We start from the raw sequence: 24,544 nt of genomic DNA, 5'->3' as shown, positions 1-24,544 counted from the left end.
TTTTAAAATAAAAAAAATCAGAGTTTAAAAAATGGTGTGCTTTATTGTCCAGTTAATTTTTGCAAGCAAATTCTTCAGGGAAGCTCCAGGCATTCAGTAAGTTTTAAACTTTAGTGTGACCAAAAGCTAATTGAGAAGTACTGTCTGTCCCAAATACTAATCTTAAAGCAAACCGAGTATTAATACCAGAAAGTAAAATATGACTTGAGAAAATAAGTTCATTCCTTTACCTGTTATTTATGCATTCAAACCCATGACAACTCTGATCCAGAAGGACGAAGGCAGCAGATACATGTGAATGCCACCACCTACGGGTTCCCCTCCAAGCCACTCATTGTCCTGACTTGGAAATGTGTTGTTGTTCCTTCAGTATCGCTTGGACAAAATTCTGGAATTGCCTCCCTAATGGCATTGCAGGTCTACCTACAACACATGGACAGTATTGGCTCAAGAAGGTAACTCACCCCCACTTTCTTGAGGACTGTTAGAAATGGGCAATAAATACTCACCCAGCCAGTGATGCGCATGTCTTGTAAATTAACTTTTTAAAAAAAAGAACATGGAAATAAAGTTGAGGAGGTTTTGCTTGACTTATACACTTAATAGTAAGGTCCTTCGGAGTGTTGCCAAACAGAGACCTTGGGGTGCAGGTTCATAGTTCGTTGAAAGTGGATTCGCAGGGAGACAGGGTTATGAAGAAGGTATTTGGTACACTTGCCTTTATTGGTCAGTATGTTGATTCTAGGAGCTGGGGGTGGGGTTGGGGGTGCCATGTTGCAGCTGTAGAGCCACATTGTTAGGCAACTTCTGAAATACTGTGTTCAGTTCTAGTCTCCCTGCTATGGGAAAGATACTGTGAAACCTGAAAGCGTGCGGAGAAAATTTACATTGATGTTGCGAGGATCAGACAATTTGAGCTATAATGAGAGGCTGAATAGCCTCGGGCTTTTTTCCCTGGAGCATTGGAGGCCGAGGGAGTTTACAAAATCATAAGGGGCATGGATAGGATGAATAGCCAAAGTCTTTTCACCAGGGTAGTAGCGAAGTCTAAACAAGAGGGCATAGGTTTAAGGTAAGAGGAAAAAGATTTAAAAAGGACCTTAGTGGTAACTTTTTCACACAGAGGGTGGTGAATGAATGGAATGAGCCGCCAGAGGAAGTGATGGAGGTGGGTACAATTACAACATTTAAAAGGCATCTGGATAGGTATATGAATAGAAAAGGTGTAGAGGGATTATGGGCTAAATGCTGGCAAACAGAACTAGATCACTTTAAGATATCTAGTTGGCATGGATGAATTGGACCGGAGGGTCTATTTGCATGCTGTAGAACTCTGTGGTTCTTCTGCTGTTGCCAGCTTGCAATTGTTAGATATTTACTTTGGGTGGAAAATCATCGAATGCACAAAAGAGAGTGAACCGAGGCAGTGTAAAGAGCACAACAGAATTAAAGTTTGGTTTTCTCAGAAGTATTGACCATTTAGAATTACAACCCTGCATCATAAAAAGAAAAACTTTAATGAAAGCGGGATATGGAACAGCTAAATCAACATTTGGGCAAACAAGGAGATGGTTTGGAATGTGATGCTGACTTGCGTTCAAATGATTAAATTTGTTTTAATTTATTTAAATTTATTAATTATTAACAATTATCTGTAACCTGTCATTCCTATTGTGGTCATCCAGAATTTGTTTGGTTTTTGTAGCTGGCAGTGAAACAGTGACGATCGGTACCACTCCAGAATTAGTTGAAGTGAAGCTTCACTGCATGCAAGCAGACTGGGTTTCCAGTCTTTCTGACCTTCTGTCATGGAGTTTGATTCTCCTCCATTTAGCCCAAAGACGTAATTTGGCAAGCATTGTAAGTTTTGATTTGGTGCAATCAAATGTCAGTTAGAGTGGAATTTGAACTCATCAGTATCTAGTTAGAAGTCCAATAACATAAAAGTATCAATCTACTCCTCTACCCATTTATTGTCTTTTACAACTTGGAATATGTTGGTGCTGTGGTAACAGTACAGGCCTAGAAATTTGAGTGCAAACTCCATCACAGTAACCCCTAAAATATCAGTACTATGGTGGTATAGTGATTGCATTAATCAAGACCTCTTGGATTAATTTTACAGTAATAATATGATGAACCAATGATCAAATTTCACCAGCGCAGTTTGAGAATTTGAATTCGTACTTTAAAAGTCTAAAAGTATAAAAATCTTCTGGTAAAAGTGACCATTAGGTTTTTGGACTGTCATTTAACATACACTGTCTTTGCCTTTAACCATTGCTTTTCCTGCCTACAGGGCATTAATGAATCCAGTGTATACTAAAGTTCCATATCAATACATTTTGACATGACCCCACATGTTATGTTCAAGAAAAAATCATTGCTAAGTATGGCTCGGCTGTGCCTTGCCAGTGACCCTGACACCCTGAGAAAGATGATAAACCTGGTAATTTATGGATTAACACCAGGAGGAAACAAGCATAAAGGAACCTTCCTTAACCGACCCAACCTGTGTGATCTTAAACCTTAACAGATTCTTAGCTGAAACAGAAGCTTGCATTTCTGTGGTTCTGTTACTGTGGAAAAGCATTTCAACGTTCCTTGGTCTTGAGCATCTGAGAAATTCCTCAGTGAATAGCAAGTTAAAGAAACCATTCGGAGGTGTAAGCCAAAACTTAGTCAAGGAAAAAGTGCAAAATACCACAGACACGAGAAATCTGAAACAAACATAAAATGCTGCAGAAACTCAGCAGGTTTAACAGCATCTGCAAAGAGAGAAACAAAGTTAACATTTTGAGTTTGATGTGACGTCTTCAGATTGGAAGATTAGCTTAATATATCTTGGACAGCTTAATTTTGCAGGAGCCAACAATTACAAAGGGTAGAGGATAGAAGGCGTGCCATAAGATTATTTGAATGGTTGAATCTGGATGTGGCAGACATGTTAATGAAGCTACAAAAGCAAAGTTGCTGCAAAAACTCAGCAGGTCTGGCAGCATCTGTGAAGGAAAAAATCAGAGTTAATGTTTTGGGTCCGGTGAACCTTCTTCAGAATGGTTCTTTTGTTTTTGCTCCTGATTTACAGCATCCGCAGTTCTTTCGGTTTTTATAATAATGAAGCTCTCAGTAGTGACCCAGATTTTGTGATGGAGAATATAATGGCACCAAATGCTGAATTCAAGGTTGAGCAGAATGCCAAGTTTGCAAAGAGCCTGAGCCTGAGAGAGTGATTGGGCGGGATGTGGAGACCATGGCTAAGTCACAGAGATTGTGGTGGCATCCCTGAGATAATCACTTTGATCATCCTATTAATCCCACCTGAAGGCTTTTGCAAGAGTGGATAGCAAATGATAAGCCTGGCAACTTGGATTGGGTGAAGATGGTGAAGAGATCAAGTTGAGATTCACCAATGAATACATGAGCATTGACCCACCATCTGTAGTTAATGCTACTGCAAGACAGCAAGTAAGAGGAGGGAGGCCAGTGATAGAACCCTGGGTGTTTCAGAATCAATCATGTGGGAGCAGAAAGAAACATTTCTGAAGGTGCTCAGATTAGGTTTGAATAAGTAAGAGAGGAGCCAGATGAGGGTAACTCTAACTGCACAGTGAGATGCACTGCAGGACAGTGTAATTGACTGTTAATCTCATTACATCAATACAACAGTTCTGTGGGAAAAATAATGAAACACTGAGACCATTTAACTTATTTAATCTTTTGCTCTGTTGGTAACGTTATCTGATACCTTGGCTATTTATAGCTCCACAAACCCCTGGGTGACCTTGTTTATTTATGCTACAGCAAGCATGCCTGTTGAGTAAGAATAAATTAGCATTGCAATTGATCATTTTCTGTGCTTCATTAAAATGATTGGAGTGACCTGATGGTGCAATACATTTCTATATGTGCATGTTGTTCTATGAAGGTAGGGTGTGCAGTGTGACATCTGTGCAGTCTTAACTGGGCCTACTTCAAGAAGTTACCAAGTAACTGATGATCCTTCCAGTAACAAGTTCAAAAACCTTACAGAAAACAGTCCAATTGAATTTAAGATAAAGGAGCCCATTTTGATCTTGTCTTTCAGGGATATTGTTCTTCATTTTCCTGTTAGAATAATGCACTTCTGAACCAAATCCATTCCTGTAGTTTGAACTTATTGTCCTGAAAACACCCAGCATCTGATCACATCTCACCACCTGAGTTAAGAAATACTGTATGTTCTGACCCTGTCCTAAATTTGTTTCTATCGCACCTGTAAACCAATTGTCTTCCATGTCTTGTTGCCTTGCTAAATCTGGAATAATTGATTCTGGTTTACTACTTTTGTCCTGTAGTGGGCTCCGTGCATCTGAAGGGACCTCCTCTTTGAGTTAAAGCCAATCAAATTTAACCCCACGGAGATAATGGGAACTGCAGATGCTGGAGAATTCCAAGATAATAAAATGTGAGGCTGGATGAACACAGCAGGCCAAGCAGCATCTCAGGAGCACAAAAGCTGACGTTTCGGGCCTAGACCCTTCATCAGAGAGGGGGATGGGGAGAGGGAACTGGAATAAATAGGGAGAGAGGGGGAGGCGGACCGAAGATGGAGAGTAGAGATTCCCTGAGGTTGGTCCGGAGGGAGGAGGGTAACTTCTTCAGGTTAGGCATCCCTGGAAGAGGCTTCGCTGTGAGGTTAAAATAGTATCAGAGAAGTTACCCTCCTCCCTCCGGACCAACCTCAGGGAATCTCTACTCTCCATCTTCGGTCCGCCTCCCCCTCTCTCCCTATTTATTCCAGTTCCCTCTCCCCATCCCCCTCTCTGATGAAGGGTCTAGGCCCGAAACGTCAGCTTTTGTGCTCCTGAGATGCTGCTTGGCCTGCTGTGTTCATCCAGCCTCACATTTTATTATCTTTAACCCCACGGAATCTGTTCCCCGACATCAGAGATTAATCAGAGTTCTGGCCAACGTATTCTTGAGCGGTCTCCTCTGTGGCACTGACCAGTAATCCACGGTGGCCATTGCTGCCTGTAATAGTCCATCTGGGACATTTATCTGATTTCACATGATCTTCCAAGGATTTGAAACTAATTGGTTTGATCATGTAACCTACCAGTGCCAATTGCTGTCTCGATCATTCAAAATAATCAGCACCAATCATCAAGCACCAAGAAAGGTGTTGTGCATGTTCGGAGGCAGCTAATGCAGGACAACTAACCAAAATAAAATCATTACTAGAAGGATACTGGAATAACCAAAATTGAAATATTAGCATTGCCACAGTAAAAGCAAAGTATTAAGTATCATAAGACTGATACTAAGTAGGTGTAGATTTAATAGTTGGCAATATTATTTTGAGATTATAGCGTTCTTCAGAGTGGATATTTGTCAACATTGTGCTCAGTTTCTGGGAAGAAAACACCAACAGAAATGGTCAGTTTTCCACGACAGTGTTCTGCCTCACAAAGACGTCTGCAAAAATGTCATATACCATTCTGGTCTCTGGGATAGTTGTTTTAAAATGAGCATTTGATATTTTTGTGTGTGCTAATGGGTAGCCCGAAACTGCTTTAGGACTTGTTGAAGAGAGATTGAGCTCCTCTGGATGGAGCAGATGCTGGATTTACCAAGCTGGAGTTGGCTTGACGTGAATGTGACCAAGAATGGGCAGCTTGTGAACTGGTGAATCATATAAAAATTCAGGTGGAGGAGGCTCCTTCTTTTAAAGCTGCACACAAATCCTGACTCCCAGTGGAAAGATGCAGTGCCTCTATACTCCATCAGAAGATGGGCATAGACAGAATGTTCATTTTTTTTAGCCTTTTCTGAATAAACTGCAGAAGAAAATAATGGGCCTTGTGAGATACTACAGCTTTAAAATACTGAAAGAAACCACAAGCAAATGACTAACTCAAATACAAAATCATGGGTATGTGCTGATGATTCAAGACTGCTTAAATGTGTCACTGACATTTGTCATTATCGAAAACATTATGTTGGGTTAGAGTGTTGTTGTAGTCTGTTAACTCGGGTATGTGTACTCAGTCTGAATTGAGGGTACATTTGAAAGAAGTTGCTTTACCAAATTTACTACAGGCCATTTGTCTAATTTTCCCATATTGGATTGTAGCTAATGTTGCATTAATAACCCTTTGTAGCTTTTATTTATCTGATTGTAGGACATGGGCATCACTGCCTGACCAGCATTTATTGCCCATCCCTTAGTTGCCCTTGAGAAAGTGGTGCTAAGTTACCTTCTTGAACTGCTGCAGTTGACATATTGTAGGTTGTCCCACAATGCCCTTAGGGAGGGCAATCCAGGATTTCATCTCTGAGACAATGAAGGAAAAGCAATATATTTCCAGGTCAAGATGGTGACTGGTTTGGAAGGGAACTTGCAGGCGGTGTTCCCATGTATCTGCTGCTCTTGTCTATTTAGATGGAAGTGGTCATGGTTTTAGAACATGCTGTCCAAGCAAATTGGATTTCTGTAGTGCATCTTGTGAACAGTAGCAACAGTGTGTACTAAGCATTGGTGGTGAAGGGAATGGATACTTGTGGATGTGGTGCGAGTCAAACAGCCTACTGTTGTCCTGGATGGTGTCAAGCTCCTCGAGTGTCAGAGCTCCATTCGTCCAGGCAAATGGGGAATATGCCATCACACTCCTGACTTCTGCCTTGGAGATGACAGACAGGATCTGGGGAGTCAGCAGGTAAATTACTTCCTGTGGCATACCTAAGTCTCTGACCTGCTCTTGTAGCCCCTGTGTTTATGCGGCAAGTCTGGTTGAGTTTATTGTCAATGGTAACCCCCAGGAAATTGATAATGGGGGATTCTGTGATGGTAACGCCATTGAATGTCAAAGGGCAGCAGTTAGATTGTCTCTTATTCGCAATGGTTATTGCCTGGCATTGTGTGGCACAAATGTTTCAACAGCAGTTTGCCTGGGAGACAACATGACATCCCTAGTTCCCTTTGTTTTTGCCTGGGCCTGTTTGCTGTATCCAGACTCACTCCTTATCATATTTGCTGCATCCTCTCCTGACCCTTTTCTGACCCCAAATAAGCAGGCTCACCCATAAGCTCTCCCCTCAGTAATGTCATGCTATACGTACTGCTGAGTTGTTCAGCCTCTGGCTAGATAGCTTCTCTGTGTACTCTGGACCCTTTTTCTTCTGCTTATAGAAAGTACCACTATGCTCCTCACTCTTGCCTCTAAATATCTGTTTTATTTATTTTTTGAGAGCAACCAGTGTGACATCAGCCATGCTAATATCTCTACTCGTCCCATTCATTCTGTGACCTTTGAAGAATTCTGTTCACTCAGTTCCTATCTTGACTTTAAACATGTTAACAAGGAAGATGCTGTTGCTGTATCATTGGAGATTGAATGAATATCTGATGTCTTCTACACTTGAGATGGATTCTGACCCTGTTATTGAACATCAAACCAGCTTTCTCACCTAATTGCCTGCAGTTCATAGTGGTCACATAGTGACGTAAGTTTATATAATCGTGAGGGGCATGGATAAGGTAAATAGACAAATCTTTCCCCAGGGTGTGGGAGTCAGAAACTAGAGGGCATAGGTTTAAGGTGAGAGGAGAAAGATTTAAAAGGGATCTAAGGGGCAAGCTTTTCACACAGAAGGTGGTGCATATATGGAATGAGCTCCCAGAGGAAGCAGTGGAGGCTGGTATGATCACAGCATTTAAAAGGTATCTGGATGGGTATATAAGTAGGAAAGATAGAGGAATATGGGCCAAATGCTGGCAAATAGGACTAGATTTATTTAGAAAATCTGGCCAGCATGGACAAGTTTGAGCGAAGGGCCTGTTTCCATGCTGTATATCTCTGACTCTTTCTTATTTTTCTGTCTTCTTATCTTGTACTGAATCCAGTTACAGACTGCTCCTTGTCTAGCTTTGCATCTACTACATCTTTTACAGTCTGATGTAATGGCATTGACTTGAAACATTAACCCTGTTTTCGTCACACCACAGATACTACAGCGGAATTGTCGCTTGTTTCCAGAATATTCTGATTGTGTAGAATATATAGTGTTAAATCTAAAGATTTAAAAACTTTTGTAAGGATATATAATGCCACTGTTTGAACAAACAGCGGCTAAGACATCCTGTTAATTATATTGTAATAATACATTATCGTATGTCATTAAATGTGATGGAAAGCTACTGATGAAAATATTCCAGAAAACTGATTGTAGGTTTTGATTAAGATCTGCAGTAGAGAGAAACTTTTTAGTTCATTGTGGACACTCTCTTGCATAGGCTGATCCTTTGCATCATGCCTTTGAAATTGCTGTAAGTTTTTAAAAACTGAAATTGTTTCTTTGACTTCTGTAGGTGTCCGTTACAAAGATTTGGTGGTTGGGATTCCTAAAGAAATCTATAAGAATGAGAAGAGAGTGGCCGTGTCTCCTGCAGGTGTTCAAGCTCTTGTTAAGCAGGGATTTACTGTCAAAGTGGAGTCTACGGCTGGTGAAGGTGCCAAGTTCTCCGACGATCATTATCGAGAGGCTGGAGCCACTATTAATGAGACAAAAGATGTTTTTGGATCGGACATTGTTTTAAAGGTATGCATTTTACTTTGGAATGAATGACAAGGTATTTTCTGGAAGCAATTAAAGGAAAAGTCACCATAATCCTACCAGACAGCAGTGCTGCTCTGTCATTAGAGCAGAATGACTGGTGGTGGTTTAACCTCCTCACAGTCACCACACCTCAGGCAAGGGGATGTACATAGGGAAGGAGTGTCCTACATGGTAACAGCCATTGTGGGAATTGAACCCATGCTGTCTGTGCCACTCTGCATTGCAAACCAGCCTTCCAGCCAACTGGATTAATATGTCATCTGTGCTCCAAGGTAATTATGCATACAGTAAGACTGAGAAGGTGATGTCACACAAATCACCTAATGGAAATAGACCCACCGCCAGCTGAGTGTAATGTGGTAATGGTGCTATTTGTGGAATCCACTACTGTTATGATGTTCAAGCTAGTAGTGCCTCAAAACTGAATAAATTCAACAAAAGGAAGCCTACAAGTATCAGAGGAATAGAGTTTGGAGTGAAGGTTCTGAAGGGCATCAAAAATTCTGGAGAGATATGGAAGGATAAGATTGTGAAACAAATTAAAAATGGATGAGGATTTTGCCTTTTGAGGCACTTGAGACATTGTGATTCAAAGCAGACGTGGATGACTTGCGAACAGAGTTCATTGATCTCCTTTTGGTTAATTCTTGAGAATAAAAGTAACAAATGAAGATACTATGTTGCTGTTAGCAGAATATGCCTCGATTGTAATAATAATTGAATGTATATTGAGTCACGCAGGCATTTGCCACTCCAGAAAAGACTTTGTACTGTTTTCAATAATTGTTGAACCATTAAATTTAATTAGCTTTGTATGAAAGTCAAGACCAATATCCAGAGTAGTTTGTATGGAACCTCTGTACACCATCTAATTATTGTAATCAACTTGGTAAAGCATGGGGATCAGTCAACCTAATCAACCTAAAGCAAACTATTAAAATGTTTATAGCTCTAAAATGTCTAAACAAGACAAAATTATCAAATTTCTTAAATTTTTTAAAAAATCCATCCTTTAGGCACTTCATAGGAAAAAATTCACTCCTCTTAACGCTGACTTGACAGTTTTTTTTTTGCTGCTTCTTAGGAAATCTACCTTCCTAATTTGTAATCCTTTCTCAGGAACCTGTAGTTTTATAGTTCAGGCGCCACATGAAATTAACTGCCTATTCCTGTCACTGTCACTATCTTTCTGGTGTTTCTTGTAGCTGGTTTGGAAGGTCATGCAGCAGAAAAGGAGGCACTAAGTTTTTAAAAAGATCAGAAGAAATTTCTGCTGTAAAATGAGGCGTGGTGGGTGCATTCATTCCCCGTTAGACTTCTTAGTTGCATGTTAACTTTTTAATGGAATACTTAGGAAAATAACTTTAAAATAAAGCTCTTATGTGACCAGACTGCTGATCCCAGACCCAACTCAATGCTGATATTTTGGCACTGAGGGGGTGATCTGTTATGGGAGATGCTGTTATTTGGGTAATTTAAGCTGAGACCCTGTCCACCTCTCAGCTAGATATACTCCTGTGGCATTTAGATAGAAGAGTAGAGACCACTCCTGAGGTTCTGGCCAAAATTCACCCCTCAGATAACATTGTCAAAAGTGAATGATCTAGTTGTTGTCCCTTTGCTGTTTGTAGGATTAGCTGTCATGGTTCCTACATTTCAAAAATATTTGATTGACTGCACACTGCTTTGGGACATCCGATATCTCAAAAAGTGAACTCTAAACGAAAATCTTCTGGATTACAAGCCAGACCTCCATGTTGTAGTACCATTGGAATGGAACCCCAGTATATCCACATCCCAGTTTGTAACAAAATTTCTCCTATGGTTGCTGTTTGGTCTCCCTTGAAATTTGCTCAATAGCTGAGACACTCCCTTGTGAAATGCAGTAGATGTTCCTTTACGTTAAATAGTATGTATTCAAAGGTCGCCTCTAAAAGTTTTCAAACTTGCCCTCTGAGTTAAAATGTGTTGTTGTTGTTGTTCCTAATAGTGTTTCCATGTGATGAAATAGTTCTTACTTCAGCAGTGTTCATTAGAGCTACTTACCTCTGTTTCAAACTTTTCTTGCAGGTCAGGGCTCCAAGCTTCAATAATACGTTGGGAGCACATGAAGCAGACCTACTAAAGGAGAGAACTACTCTTGTCAGTTTCATCTATCCAGCCCAAAATGCTGACCTAATGAGTAAGCTTGCTGAACGCAAGACCTCAGTCCTAGCGATGGACCAAGTCCCTCGAGTTACTATAGCTCAGGGATATGATGCTCTTAGTTCCATGGCTAACATAGCAGGGTAAAACAATTCTTTTTAAAAAAAATCGACGCGATTGGAATGCATTATTTGAAATGATTACATTGTTCGTTAGCTAGATTTTTGACTGACTAGAAGGTCTGTGGGTATGAGTGGTAAAGTTGATGCCATAATCAGAACAGCAATGATCCTGTTGAATGGCAGAGCAGGATCAAGAGGCCAAATAGCCTAATCCTGCTTTTTTTTTAATGTCATACTGTAATCCCATTAACTCAAGTGTCCTAGTGCTTGGTCTCCCACAGATTCCAATCTACATGAGTGAACTGAATTCAGAAGCACCAGGCTGATTGGAACAAAGGGCAAGGAAGTACTTGCATCTGTTGAGGCAGCCTGAGAGCTACAGATGGACCTAGAGGAAACTTGCCATTGACAGACTTATAATGGAGGAAATTCAATGAAACAAGGTGGACAATGTAGACTTCAGTGGTTATTTGGAAAATATGCCATAGCATGGAAACATACCCTTACGTCCAACTTGCCCATGCCGACCGGATATCCTGAATTAATCTAGCCCTATTTGCCAACATTTGGCTCATTATCCCTCTATACCCTTCCTATTTGTATATCTATCCAGATGCCTTTTAAATGTTGTAATTGTACTAGCCTCTACCACGTCCTCTGACAGTGCTCAGCAAATGGTGATGAATTAAGGGAAGGCTGACAAGATATGGAGCGATAACACTTGGCTCAGAACTTTACCACGTCATCAGTGTTTCACAAATGCAAAGAATAAAGTAGATAGAATACTGAGCTCCATGTGGGTGGATGCAAAAGATCCTAGTTTGAAGCACACATTGGATTGCATTAATGTCCTGCGCAAAATATTTCTCGCAATCAAACTCTCAAAAACAGATAATCTGGTCAGTATCTCTTTGTTTGTGGGAGATTGTTGTGAGTAAAATGAGCTATTCTTTCTTAAATTACAACCATGACTACACTTCAAAAAGCACTTTCTTTGCCTGTGGAGGGTGATCAGTGGGGTTTTCCACCTTTTTGTTCTCCGCCCTTGATAGTACAAAGGTAAAGTCAACATACCTCTCTGGATCCAGAGAGAGAGAGAGATATGACTGGTGATGGATTTAACCTGAGGATGAACCGGTGAGGGGTTGAGAAGGAGAATCATTCATGATACCTCTGTGTCTATGCCATGGTTTACATAAAGACTCTCCTAGGTTTCACTCTCATTACAGCAAGCAACAGGGTTATTCCCTATGAACAGAAATGATCTGTTTGTCTCTCCAATGTTGCATTGATTATTACACTTTTTCAAAAATAATAATTGTATATTTTTGGGTCACATTTTTGTCATTTTAAGTATAAGATGTGATGATGATAACCAGTGGTAGCTGAGCCTTTGATTGCCTTGGCTTTGATCTTTTGAATTCTTTCACTAAATCCTTCTACTTCTGCTTCCTACTTGTTTTGTTTTTTTCTCTCTCTCGCGCTCTCTCTCTCTCAACTTCCCCTAATTCCTACAGACAATTCAGCAACTATTCCTCTGTAAAGCTTCTTAGTGATTTTCTGTAAAATGTGATTGATAAATGCAATCTGTTGTTAGTGTCTTACTTTACAATAACCCTGTCATTTTCCTAAGAATGTTCTCAAGTATGTTATGTAATATTTTTCCACAGCTATAAGTCTGTTGTCCTGGCAGCTAACCATTTTGGTAGATTTTTCACTGGTCAGATAACAGCTGCTGGAAAAGTACCTCCTGCAAAGGTAAACATTATTTGCTAACTGCTGCTCCAGAAGTTACAGTTTTGGTGTAACAACGATGTAATGTTGGAGCATTGTTACACAACTCCAGTCCTGTTATATGTTCTCCCACAGCCTTCAAGAATCCAATCGAATTCCTACAGAATTAGTCTTAAGTATTCCCCCCCCCCCCGGCCATTGTGGAGCTGGAGAAACACAGCCGGTCATCAACATTTCGGGTCAGGTCCCTTTTATCAGACCCAAAACAACATTGACTTTCCTGCTCCTCTGCTGCCTGGCCTCCTGAGTGCCTCCAGCTCCACACTGTTGACTCTGACTCCAGCATCTGCAGTTCTTGCTACCTCTGGATTTCTGTCTCCCAACTCCTTTGTCCTCAAGTTAATGGAAGGAAAGTTTGTGGCAAATGCCACTACTAAATAAAGATGAACTATGCACAGCTTGTATGAGAAATATTACAGATTCTTTAAAGATTGCATATTTGAGAAGCTGGATTCTCATGTTAGGCCATGTTAACCAGATTGTTTTTACACATGTAACCAGGGTCGTAGAGCTATATATCTTGGAAATAGACCCTCTGGTCGAACTCATCCATACCAACCAGATATCCTAAATTAATCTAGTCTCATTTGCCAGCATTTGGCCCATATCCCTCTATACCCTTTTTTAAATGATGTAATTGTACCAGCCTCCCCCACTTCCCCTGGCACATCATTCCATACACACACACCCATTGCATAAAAATGTTATCTTCCCCCAGGTCCTTTCTAAATCTTTCCTCTCACTTTAAACCTGAGCCCTCTAGTTTTGGAACCCCCCCCCCTCACAATTTTATAAACTTCTATATGGTCACCTCTGGCCACCCCTCAGCCCCTATGATCCAAGGAAAATAGTGCCAGCCTATTCAGCTTCTCCCTACAGCTCAAACCCTCCAACCGTGCCACCATCCTCGTAAAATCTTTTTGAACCCTTTCAAGTTTCACAACAACTTTCTGATAGCTGGGAGACAATCGCCTTCTTTCGGATCATGTCAGATATTTACTGACTTCCTTCAGATAAAGGAAAACGAAGGACACGTTGAAACTCTAATGTCAAATTTTGGGCATCCTTTCTGATTAAAACATACGGAATAACTAGTCTTTTCTCCTTCGGATGCTAGCAGACCTAATACGCTTTCAACGTTTTACAATTTAAATTCTGGAACATTTTCAGACAGGTTGCCTGGTACCTATTGGAGGTTAGAAGAATGAGAAGTGGTCTTGTTGACATATAGAAGATTTTAAGGGGACTTGACAGGGTGGATGCCGACAGAATATTTCCTTGCATGGGAGAGACTAGAACAAGGGACACAGCTTAAAACCGAAAGCATTCACCTATTTAAGGTAGATGAGATTTTTTTTTGTTCAATAGAATTTTGTTCCCCTAGAGAGCAGTAGGGGGCAGGGTAATTAAATATTTTTAAGGCCGAGTTAGATTTTTGATTGACAAAGGAATCAAAGGTTTAGAAGGCGATAGGAGATTAGAGTTGAGGCTATAATCTGATCAGCCATGACCTTAGTGGTATAACAAGATCAAAGGACTGAGTGACCTTCATGATCTTAAATCATGTTTGTTTTTGTGTTTATTTACAGAATTCATATTTTTGTTCATATTTCCATTGATGACTTCATTTTTTTAAGGGCATATTTTGGTGTTTCTATTCTTTAGGCAACATGCTTGTTAATTTTAATACTTCTGTTGCAGTTTTCAGAAAAGCTTTGCTTTTACCATTTCCTTGGTAGAGTTAATATTCCAATTGAAGTTTTAAACATCCACTCTCTGTAGGACAATATCTACTGAATTTATAAACTAGCTGGTAGCAACTACCATGAAAAAATCGTGCTTAGGATAGAAAAGGTAAAATTGTTAAGGAGGATGTCGACAGTTCTTTTCTTTTGAGCAGACCTTGGACTTTTGCCTCTGCGTAGTTAGATTACTAAGTAAAAGCATGTAAAGGAATCTGGATGATATGCACCCTCCCTTGTTGTGAAGGAACCTTTTCTCCACTGAAAGATGTTGTATAAAGGCTGAATACTGAACAAACTCCTCACAACTGGTTTGCAGTTTTCAATAATGCAGAGATGCAGGAATTTAAGTTAGTTGCACTTTGTGGTGAAAACAATTTCATAACATGTTGTTAATAGTGTATTTTTAGGCTTGAAACATTCAATGTTATGATTTCCATGCTTCCAGAAGTATTAATTCACTTATCAGAGAAAGTTAGCTTAAATTATTTTATGATGTGCTGCAAGTTTTATTGCAGTGTAACATTGTAACCTGAACATTACGCTGTTACTGCATTAGCTGATTTTAAAAATAAGCTGTCCAATTTGTGTTAGTTTCCTCCCTTTTCTCCAAATTGCTTCCCTTTTAACATCTGTTCATGAATATTATTTACACTGTTTCTCTAGAAGAGCAGTCCAAGTCTTATTTATACTCTGCATAAAAATTATATTGATGCACAATCCTGTGGGAATAGATTTTTCTTTTTCTAATTTGCTTCATTCAATCTCCTTCGTATATTTGAACATATCTCCTGTCATCATCCTCCTCTTAAATGATAAAGCTTCAGTTTCTTTCATCACTCCTCATAGCTAAAGCTTCTCACCTCTGAAATAATTTTAGTGAATCTATCACTGGTTCTTTTGAGGCCTGAGTGTCCTGCTTAGTGAAACAAACCCCAAAATGGAAACCACAGTAAGCATTAATTTTCATGGTTCTAATTACAAATGCTTTTCTGTGGCTTCCTCACTTAAAACTTCTTCATGTCTTGTACACTAGGTACTGGTTATTGGGGGAGGTGTTGCTGGTTTAGCTGCTGCTGGCACTGCAAAATCGATGGGAGCCATAGTCCGTGGTTTTGACACAAGGTAATAATGCTTTTGTTGCATGCAACGAATTAAATATTTTGCTCCTTTGTGTATATACTAGTTTATAAAATGAGAAAAGAAAGTCAAGAAAACAGTAAAACAGTGGTAAGGAATACTTTGGTTATCGTAGCCAGGACATTGGAATTTCAACGTTCAGAGGAAGAGGTAAATTAAAACTAAATGACCATTGGATGTTTTACCAAAAGTTCTTCGCATAAATTTGTGGAGAGATTCTTTCAAAATAGTCTTTCTTGACAGCAGCTTTGATTAGAGAATTGAATGCAGAAATTAACATGCACTATCTATCTGCAATGCTAACTAAATTGGGAACAGGGTGAGCACCACATAATTTATCCCCTTTAAAAACAAAGAAGTTTGAAAAAAATGTTGATCAAATTTCTAAATTGAACAAGTGGAACAGATTTATGATGTGTTTAGATTTAGATGTTGAATGAGAGGGAATTTAAAAACAATGTTGGTAGCTACTAAAGAGAGCCGAGTTGGACAAGCTTATGAAGTTACTGGAAGCCCACATCAATGAATTATGTTCCAACCATCCTAGAAACTGACCTTCTATAGAAAAGGTGCCCAAAATGTGTGCTCTATAAACAATCATTTAAAACAAATTATTGTGTATAATTCTTTTGTAGAGCTGCAGCCTTGGAACAGTTTAAATCATTTGGAGCAGAGCCTCTTCAAGTTGATGTGGAGGAGTCAGGAGAAGGAACTGGAGGATATGCTAAAGAGATGTCAAAGGAATTTATTGAAGCTGAAATGGCACTGTTTGCCAAACAATGTAAGGAGGTGGATATTCTCATTAGTACTGCTCTGATCCCAGGTGAGTGTTGACAGCCTTGAAGTTCAATTTTTTTAAAAAAATCACTATCATTTTATTTGCAAAATCTCCAATTTTTCCAAAAGCTCCCCATTGGCCTCTGTAACAACAGCAGGAAATAAAAATGCCAGTTTTTTTGGGGGTTTTTTTTTTGCATGATTATGATATCAGTTTTTTGGTCTGCAATAAAGAGTTTTCAAATGGGGTCAGACAGGAACTGACCAAAATAGACAGGGAACAGCTAAATCTACAGCAGAACTGTGAGAGGTGTTCAGAAAGCTATCTCGGGGAGGATAGGCCAACCATATTCCCCTTCTGGTGAAATGTGGCAGCAACAAACCCAAAGAGCCCTGAATGTCTCCGAGTATTCAAGACTGGATTAAAAGGAAAGCAGAGAGGTATAACGAGAGCAAGGGGAGCAAAACAACAGAGGCCCGAGAGAAGTATAGAAAGTGCAGGGGAGTATTTTAAAAAAATACTGATTAGGAGATCTAAGAGGGAGCATGAAAAATCATGGCAGGCAAAATTGTGGTGAATCCAAAGATATTCTACAAATATGCTAGGGTAGAAGTGAGACCTGTTGGTGACCAAGGGGACAATGTGTGTTTGAAGTTGGAGGATATTGGTAGAATGTTAACTAAGTACATTATGTTAATCATTGTTCAGGGGGGCGATGATTCAGGTACAGAATTTAAAAGATACAGTGCTTTGAGTATAGGAGTTGGGAAGTCATGTTGAGGTTGTACAGGATGTTCGTGAGAATCGTTCTGGAATACAGTGGCCAGCTCTGGTTGCCTGGTTATAGGAAGAATTGGAGAGGGTTCCGAAGAGATTTATCGGGATGTTGCTGGGTATGGAAGGTTTGATTTTTGAAGAAAGGCTGAATAGCTTGGGACTTCTCTCGCTGGAGCATAGGAGGTTGAGAGATGACCTTACATTTTTAGGGTGAGAGGGTTTGTTTGTTTTTTCTTTGTAAAGCAAGAGGTAATTTTTTTAAACTGAGAGGTTCACATGTGGAATTAACTTCCAGAGAAACTGGAGGACATGGGTGCAGTTACAACATTTTAAAAGACATTTGGATCAGAATCTGAACAAGAAAGGCTTAGAGGGATATGGGCTAGGAGCAGACAGGTGGGACTAGTTTAGTTTGGGATTATGCTCGGCATGGACTGGTCGGACTGAAGGACCTGTTTATGTGCTGTATGACTCTGATTTATGACTATGAAATTCTTGAACAGATTGATATAAAATGTGAAGACGGTTTTGTGGATTAAGTGGAAAAATTCCCAGGTGCAGATGACTTGTATCCCATGCTGCTATGGGAGATGAGGGAGGAAATTTTTTTTAAATTGTCTCTGTTCCTGGCTACAGGCCAATACCAGAGGACTGAAGGACAGCTAACAGGGTTCCACTTTACAAGAACAGTGGTGGAGAGACACCAGGAAACTATAGACCAATGAGTCTAACATCAGCGGTGGAGAAAATTAATCACCATTTTCAGAGGCAATGTGATTAGGGAGAGTCATCACGGCTTTGTCAGAAGGAAGTCATGGTAACAAAGAGAATATTTTTCAAAATGCCTGAAGATTAAATATTTATACCTCCAGCTTGTACAGGAAGCAGGGAGAGTAGACATGGGTGCCACGGCAGATATGCTATATCTAGATTTCCATAACATACTACAGAATAGACTAATGGACAAGAATAAAGCTCACAAACCATCCAAACCCATGACTTCTATCATCTAGAAAGGTACAGTTGCATAGTGAAACCACCGCCTACACATTCCCCTTCAAGCCGCTCCCTATTGACTTGGAACTTTTATCACCATTCCTTTACTAGTACCGAGTCAAAATTTTGGAAGTCGCTTGCTAATGGCATTACAAATATACTGACCCCAACATGGATCCAACAGTTCGAGAGAGCAAATGACCACCATCTTCTTGAGGCCACTTAGGTATAGGCAAAGCTGTAAATGGTGGTCTCATCAGCAATGCCCATATCACTTGCGGGATTGTTTACAATGTGCAAAAACAGGATAAACAACAAAATAAATGGCTTGTTGGCTGAAAGTTGAAAAGAAAAGAGGATAAAAGTAGCTATTCAAAGCAATAGAAAGATCACAATAATTCATAAAATTACAATATACTGTGGATGCTGGAAATCTGAAAAAAACATTGTAAATACTCTCCATTTCGGGTGATTGTTTTGGAGAGAAACAGAGCTAATGCTTCATGTCAATAACTGTTTGGCTGGATTAAGCCAGTTTTGGTGAAAAGTGCACCTACTCTGTTTTCCTCATCCATTTGTCTAAATTCAGTGCTGACAAAAAATCATGTGTGATCTTTTTGTGTTAAAATTCAATGCTTAACTGATTGAGTACCTTTTTTGTAACCCAGTTGTCTAGACGTAAACGTTTTTAAAAAAGGGAGGTGAATAAGGTATCATTGAGCTCCCCAAACTAAGGTACAAATACCTTGGGAGAGAGTTTTCCTTTGAAGTTGATGTGTAATAGGGAGAAGAAAGAATATTGAATATTGTATAGAAAGTAAGATTATTCATTTCTTTAAATAAAATAGAACACTGTTGCTTTGAGCTGACGTAGTGTAGTATGTGCTGTAGATTCAAGTAGATGAGTAATATGTGCACTGAAATTATAGATTTTAATAAAAACATGATTTCTGCTAATTTTATAAAGGAGCCGTTTTATAAGATCTTAAGTTTTTAAGAGTCATAGGACGTGTACAGCATGGAAAGAGACCTTTTGGTCTAATTCGTCCATGCCAACCAGGTATCCTAAATAAATCTAGTCCCATTTGCCAGCGTTATGCCATTATCTCCCATTTGCAATATCTCTCAACCCTTCCTCTTCATGTACTCATCTTTTAAATGTTGTAATTGTACCAGTCTCCACCACTTCCTCTGGCAGCTCATTCCATGCACAAAAAACCCTATGCATGAAGAAGTTGCCCCTTGGATCCTTTTTAAATCTTTCCTCTCTCACCTTAAACCTGTGCCATCTAGTTTTGGACTGCACCATCCCAGGGACAAGACCTTCCCTATTCACTCTGTCCATGCCCCTCAGACCTTTGTAAATCTCTATAAAGGTCACCCCTCAGCCTCCAATGCTCCAGGGAAGATAGCCCCAGTCTATTCAGCCGCTCCCTATAGTTGAAACCCTCCAACCCTGGCAACATCCTTGTAAATCTTTTCGGAACCCTTTCAAGTTTCACAACATCTATCCTACAGCAGGAAGACCAGAACTGTGTGCAATATTCCAATAGTGACCTAACCCAATGTCCTGTACAACTGTGGTATGACCTCCCAAGTCCTGTACTCCATGCACTGACCAATAAAAGCAAGCATACCAAATGCCATCTTCACTTTCCTAACTAGCTCTGACTCTGCTTTCAGGGAACTATGAACCTGCCCTCCAAGGTCTCATTGTTCAGCTATACGCACCCCTCCCCCCGGGACCTTACCATTAAGAATATAGGTCCTGCCCTTATTTGCCTTTGCAAAATGCAGCACCTCACATTTATCTAAATTAAATTCCAGCTGCCACTCGTTGGCCCATCTGATCAAGATCCCATTGTACTCTGACGTAGCCTTCTCTGCTGTCCTGTACACCTTCAATTTTGGTGTTATCTGAAAACTTACTAACAATACCCCCAACGTTCACATCCAAATCATTTATATAAATTTTAAGAAAACACATTGGACCCAGCACCAATCCTTGTGGCACAAGCCTCCAGTCTGAAAAGCAACCCTCCACCACTACCCTCTGTCTTCTACTTTTGAGCCAGTTCAGTATCGAAATAGCTAGTTCTGCTTGTATTCTATATGATCCAACCTTGCTCACCAGTCTATCATAAGGAACCTTGCTGAACATCTTATTGTGGTCCATATAGATCATGTCCATCACTCTGTCCTCATCAATCCTCTTTGTAACTTGTTGGAAAAAAACTCAATCAAGTTTGTGAGACACAAATTCCCACACACAAATGCTGAATGTTGAATTTAGGATATCGGTGAGTAAAGGTGAAATACACTTACAGGAGAAACATGATTTTAAAATTTAGTGTATTTGCAGGAAAACAGGCTCCAATTCTTATCACTCAGGAGATGGTGGAAACAATGAAGGATGGCTCGGTTATCGTGGATCTGGCTGCTGAAGCTGGTGGAAATATTGCAACAACAAAACCTGGAGAAATTTATGTACACAAGGTTAGTAAAAGATTCTCAAAAGTTGCATTTTTCAGTTTACATTTATGTGGGTTTGAAAAAAAAAGTCAGTCTAGTATTACCTTTTGTAAATTTCAGCTCATTTTTGTTAACACTCTCATCTGATCTGCTAGGGTGTGACCCACATTGGCTATACAGATCTACCAAGCAGAATGGCCACACAGTCCAGTAGCCTGTACTCCAACAATATTTTGAAGCTCTTAAAGGCAATTAGCCCTGACAAGGAATACTTTCACTTTGAGCCCAAGGACGAATTTGGCTATGGAACAGTTGATCATGTTATCCGAGGCACTTTGGTAATGCAGGTGGGTGCCCTGATGCATTAATCTGATTCAGCTTAATGTAAAAGCCTTCAGCTGGATTTGAGTAAGCAAGTGAAGAAGATTAAAACTTCATGTCAGGTAATGTGAAAATATTAGCCTTCATTTCAATTTTGTAATCTCTTAAAGAAGAATATACAAAGTGTGATCGTGCTGTGCACTGTTAGTGGAGGAACATTAAATGGATTGTTATAATTGTACGCCATATTTTCCCTGAGGATTTTCTGCTGATAAACGATTTCACAAGGAGCAGCAACATCATTGCATTCCTGGCAACTGCTGCTCGACTTTCTCATGTTTAATAATGACTTTCCCACCTGAATCCTGTTTGAATCCAGATTTCCCACAAAAATTGAAGGGGAAGCATAAAATCAGGAGGGAGTGTTATTGGTTAATTATAACTATACTGGAGAAAGAAGAAATGTGATACTTGAAATAAAAGATAATATATTTCTGGGTGTTAACTGATATGAGGATGAGAAGTTTGATGAGTTCAATCGTATGGATTGTTATAAGCTTTGTATTCACAACCTCAGCATTCTGCCTGACCCCATAGCCACAAATAATACACTTTCACTCTGAAATATTGCCTGCTTCTGTCTCTGCGTCTGCTGCTGAAAATCTCCTGTCCAGAATGAACAATTCCAATATTCATCTGGCTAGTTTCTCTCTTAGCTGTACCTGATCCAAAATTCTGGTTGCTGTAACCTATCATTTATCATTCTTACTGGCATGCATTGGCCCAAAGTCCACCATCACCTAGAATTTTTAAAACTCTCATTTTTTGTCACGATGGTTCCCTTATCTTTGTAACCTCATCTAGCCCTACATCCCACCAAGAATCTTGGGATCTTGAGACTCTGACCTCTTGCACAGCCCTTTGCTCACTTTGCTGCACCAATACTGGCAGTGTCAACTGTTATCTAAGCATTAGAATTTCCTTGCTAAATCACTGCCTTCCTTTGTCATCATTTAAGACACTCCCAAAACAAAGTCTCCAACCAAACCTTGTGTCTCCATCTCCTAACATCTCCTTTGATTCAGTATCAGCTTTTGATAGATCGGGCTGTTGTGATGAGCAAGAACGTTTTTCTATAATGAAGACGCTACGTAAGTCCAACATTTCGGCAGATGTCTGTACAGAGTTGGAATCTTACTGATGTTATGGAAGTTGTTTCCATTAGGCAGGGAGATTTGGACCCATGGGCACAGCCTTAGAATTAGAGGGGGTCAATTTAGAACGGAAATGAGGAGACATTTCTTCAGCCAGAGAGTGGTGGGCCTGTGGAATTCTTTGCCACTGAGAGCAGTGGAGGCCGAGACATTAAATGTCTTCAAGGCAGAGATTGATAAATTCTTGATCTCACAAGTAATCAAGGGTTATGGTGAGAGTGCAGGGAAGTGGAGTTGAGATGCCAATCAGCCATGATTAAATGGCGGAGATGACTCGATGGGCTGAATGGCCTTACTTCCACTCCTATGTCTTATGGTCTTATGTACTCATTACCTGTCTAAAGGCTGCCTGGCCTATAAGCCTTGAAAACAAGGAAGATAAATCAATCTTCATTTTGATTAAAAGTAATTAAGACTTTAAACTTTCCATTTTTCACACAGGAAGGCAAAAATTTGTTTCCAGCACCTCAACCCTTAAATGTTCCAGTGAGTGCTCCTGTTAAACAAAAGACAGTTTCGGAGCTTGAATTGGAAAAGGAGGCCATGACTTCTCCCTTCACAAAGACTATGACCTCTGCAGGGATATATACAACAGGTAAGGTCAAAGTGAGGAGGATAAAACGTTTGTACCTTGTTTTCTTTTAACTGCACCAGCAAAGGTGTTACAAAATTACTCCAAAATAGACAAAATCAATCTTGAAAAACCTCATTTTAAAAGATACCAATAAGCTAGACTAGAGTACAGTCGAACAGGAGGAAGCTTAAGGGGAGCTAAATCAGTGATTTCTTTCTTTTTTCCATTGTTTTGTATTGACACTGTGCAGTGTCAATTCCTGCTCCCAAGACTGTGACAGTGCATAGGAAATGGAAGAGTGGTCAGTGTTCTGAGGAGCCCTCCCTGCAGGTTTCTGCTCTGCAGGACGTTCATATGTGGTCTCCCACAAAGCAGACCAAGTCCTACCTAGCCTATAAATTTGGAGAGGATCAGGCATTTCCAGAGACCTCTAGCCTTGGACAAAATCTTTTGCTGGTACACTGGTTGCCCTTTTAAACAATCAGGTGTCCAGTGAAGATCAAATTCCTTCTGATATGTAATTTCCTTAATTGGATCAAAGCAGTTCACGCTAAGATTATTGATGATGAGTTGATCCTGTCATGGCACTTTGGAGATGAGTGACCTATTGGGCTGAATGTTCAGGACTCCGCCCGAGGTGGTGTGGGATATCAAGGAGAGGATCATCCTCGGGATGCAGATCCTGGCACCATCCTCTCTGGCTGTAGGAAAACCAGCTGTCCCTATAAGGCAGGAGGCAAAGATGTTCAGTGGGAGCCTTGTGGAAGGTGAGATCAGTCGGTTTGCTGATATGACAGGACCGTGATTAAATGCCTGCCGTGTGACTGGAGTGCTCAGGCTGTCCCTGCCTGCCTGGTGGCAAGCATGTAAATAGACCTCCTGTCTAAGGGAACAAAGTATGGAGCTGGATGAACACAGCTGGCCAAGCAGTATCTCAGGAGCACAAAAGCTGACGTTTCGGGCCGAGACCCTTCATCAGAGATGTGTATGGGTAGAGGGAACTGGAATAAATCTCCCGTCTAAGAAAACTTGTCCCTTTGCCTCTCAATGGTTGCTTTTTCTCTTTGTGCTTTTTATATAGTCACCAAGAGGAAGTGTTCTTGAAGAAGTGCCCTCTGCTTATTTACCAGGTACTGCTGCTGAGTGCTTCAATAGCCAGAACACCTCTGGTCCTCCAGTTCTGTGAACCAACTCACCTCCGTTAATTGAACAGGAAATCTTGCCTCCGTGCCAACCATGGGCTCAACCTTAACTTTAATCTGCTTCTTACAAGAAGCGGTTTTCTGTCCCAATGATAAACCAGTCTCCTGTTTGACCTCACTCCATCTGGAGTGTTCTGTTCATTGTCATTCCTCTAGTTGTGTGAAGAAAGAAATGCGTACTTTATTCTGATGATAATTAAATAAAATGCTCCACTTGTGATGATTTATTACTGAAGTGACACTGAACTAATGTTGTACCTTAGGTTTGGCTGGAGTTCTCGGATTAGGAATAAGTTCCCCAAATCCTGCTTTCACTCAAATGGTTACAACGTTTGGTCTAGCAGGCCTTGTGGGATATCACACTGTGTGGGGCGTCACTCCGGCTCTGCATTCACCGCTAATGTCTGTGACAAATGCCATCTCGGGTAAGCATTTTACAAAGTTACACTCAAACTTGTCATTTATTGACATAATCTCTGAAGTACAATAAAATATTCTCCAGTCTGGGTGTATTTGTGTTTTGTCCCATGCTTTTAAAAAAAAATTCCATGGAATAATCTGCAAATGTGTATGAAAATATAGGTTTTCTTGAAGTGGGTAGTTTGTAATTTATAGGTACATCTGTTTTATTTTCAGCAGGCTCTGTATCATTGTTCTAGTTGTCCCTCC

General features: G+C 40.2%; 1 protein-coding gene across 2 annotated transcripts in view; it reads left to right on the top strand.

Moving 5' to 3' along the window:
• Positions 1-24,544, top strand: part of LOC125467305 (NAD(P) transhydrogenase, mitochondrial-like) — a 63,656-nt gene that overhangs the window by 5,731 nt on the left and 33,381 nt on the right. For both annotated transcript variants that reach the window (XM_048562973.2, XM_048562974.2), the window contains 9 exons: positions 8,351-8,580; positions 10,669-10,886; positions 12,536-12,623; positions 15,438-15,526; positions 16,177-16,364; positions 20,455-20,588; positions 20,720-20,911; positions 22,541-22,694; positions 24,139-24,300. In XM_048562973.2, coding sequence (XP_048418930.2) covers positions 8,351-8,580; positions 10,669-10,886; positions 12,536-12,623; positions 15,438-15,526; positions 16,177-16,364; positions 20,455-20,588; positions 20,720-20,911; positions 22,541-22,694; positions 24,139-24,300 — 1,455 coding nt within the window. The remainder of the gene's footprint in view (positions 1-8,350; positions 8,581-10,668; positions 10,887-12,535; positions 12,624-15,437; positions 15,527-16,176; positions 16,365-20,454; positions 20,589-20,719; positions 20,912-22,540; positions 22,695-24,138; positions 24,301-24,544) is intronic.

The sequence above is a fragment of the Stegostoma tigrinum genome, chromosome 33 (genome assembly GCF_030684315.1).
Source record: "Stegostoma tigrinum isolate sSteTig4 chromosome 33, sSteTig4.hap1, whole genome shotgun sequence".
NCBI lineage: Eukaryota > Metazoa > Chordata > Chondrichthyes > Orectolobiformes > Stegostomatidae > Stegostoma > Stegostoma tigrinum.
Note: the sequence above shows the minus strand (reverse complement) of the source record. Positions and strands in the feature narration are given on the sequence as shown.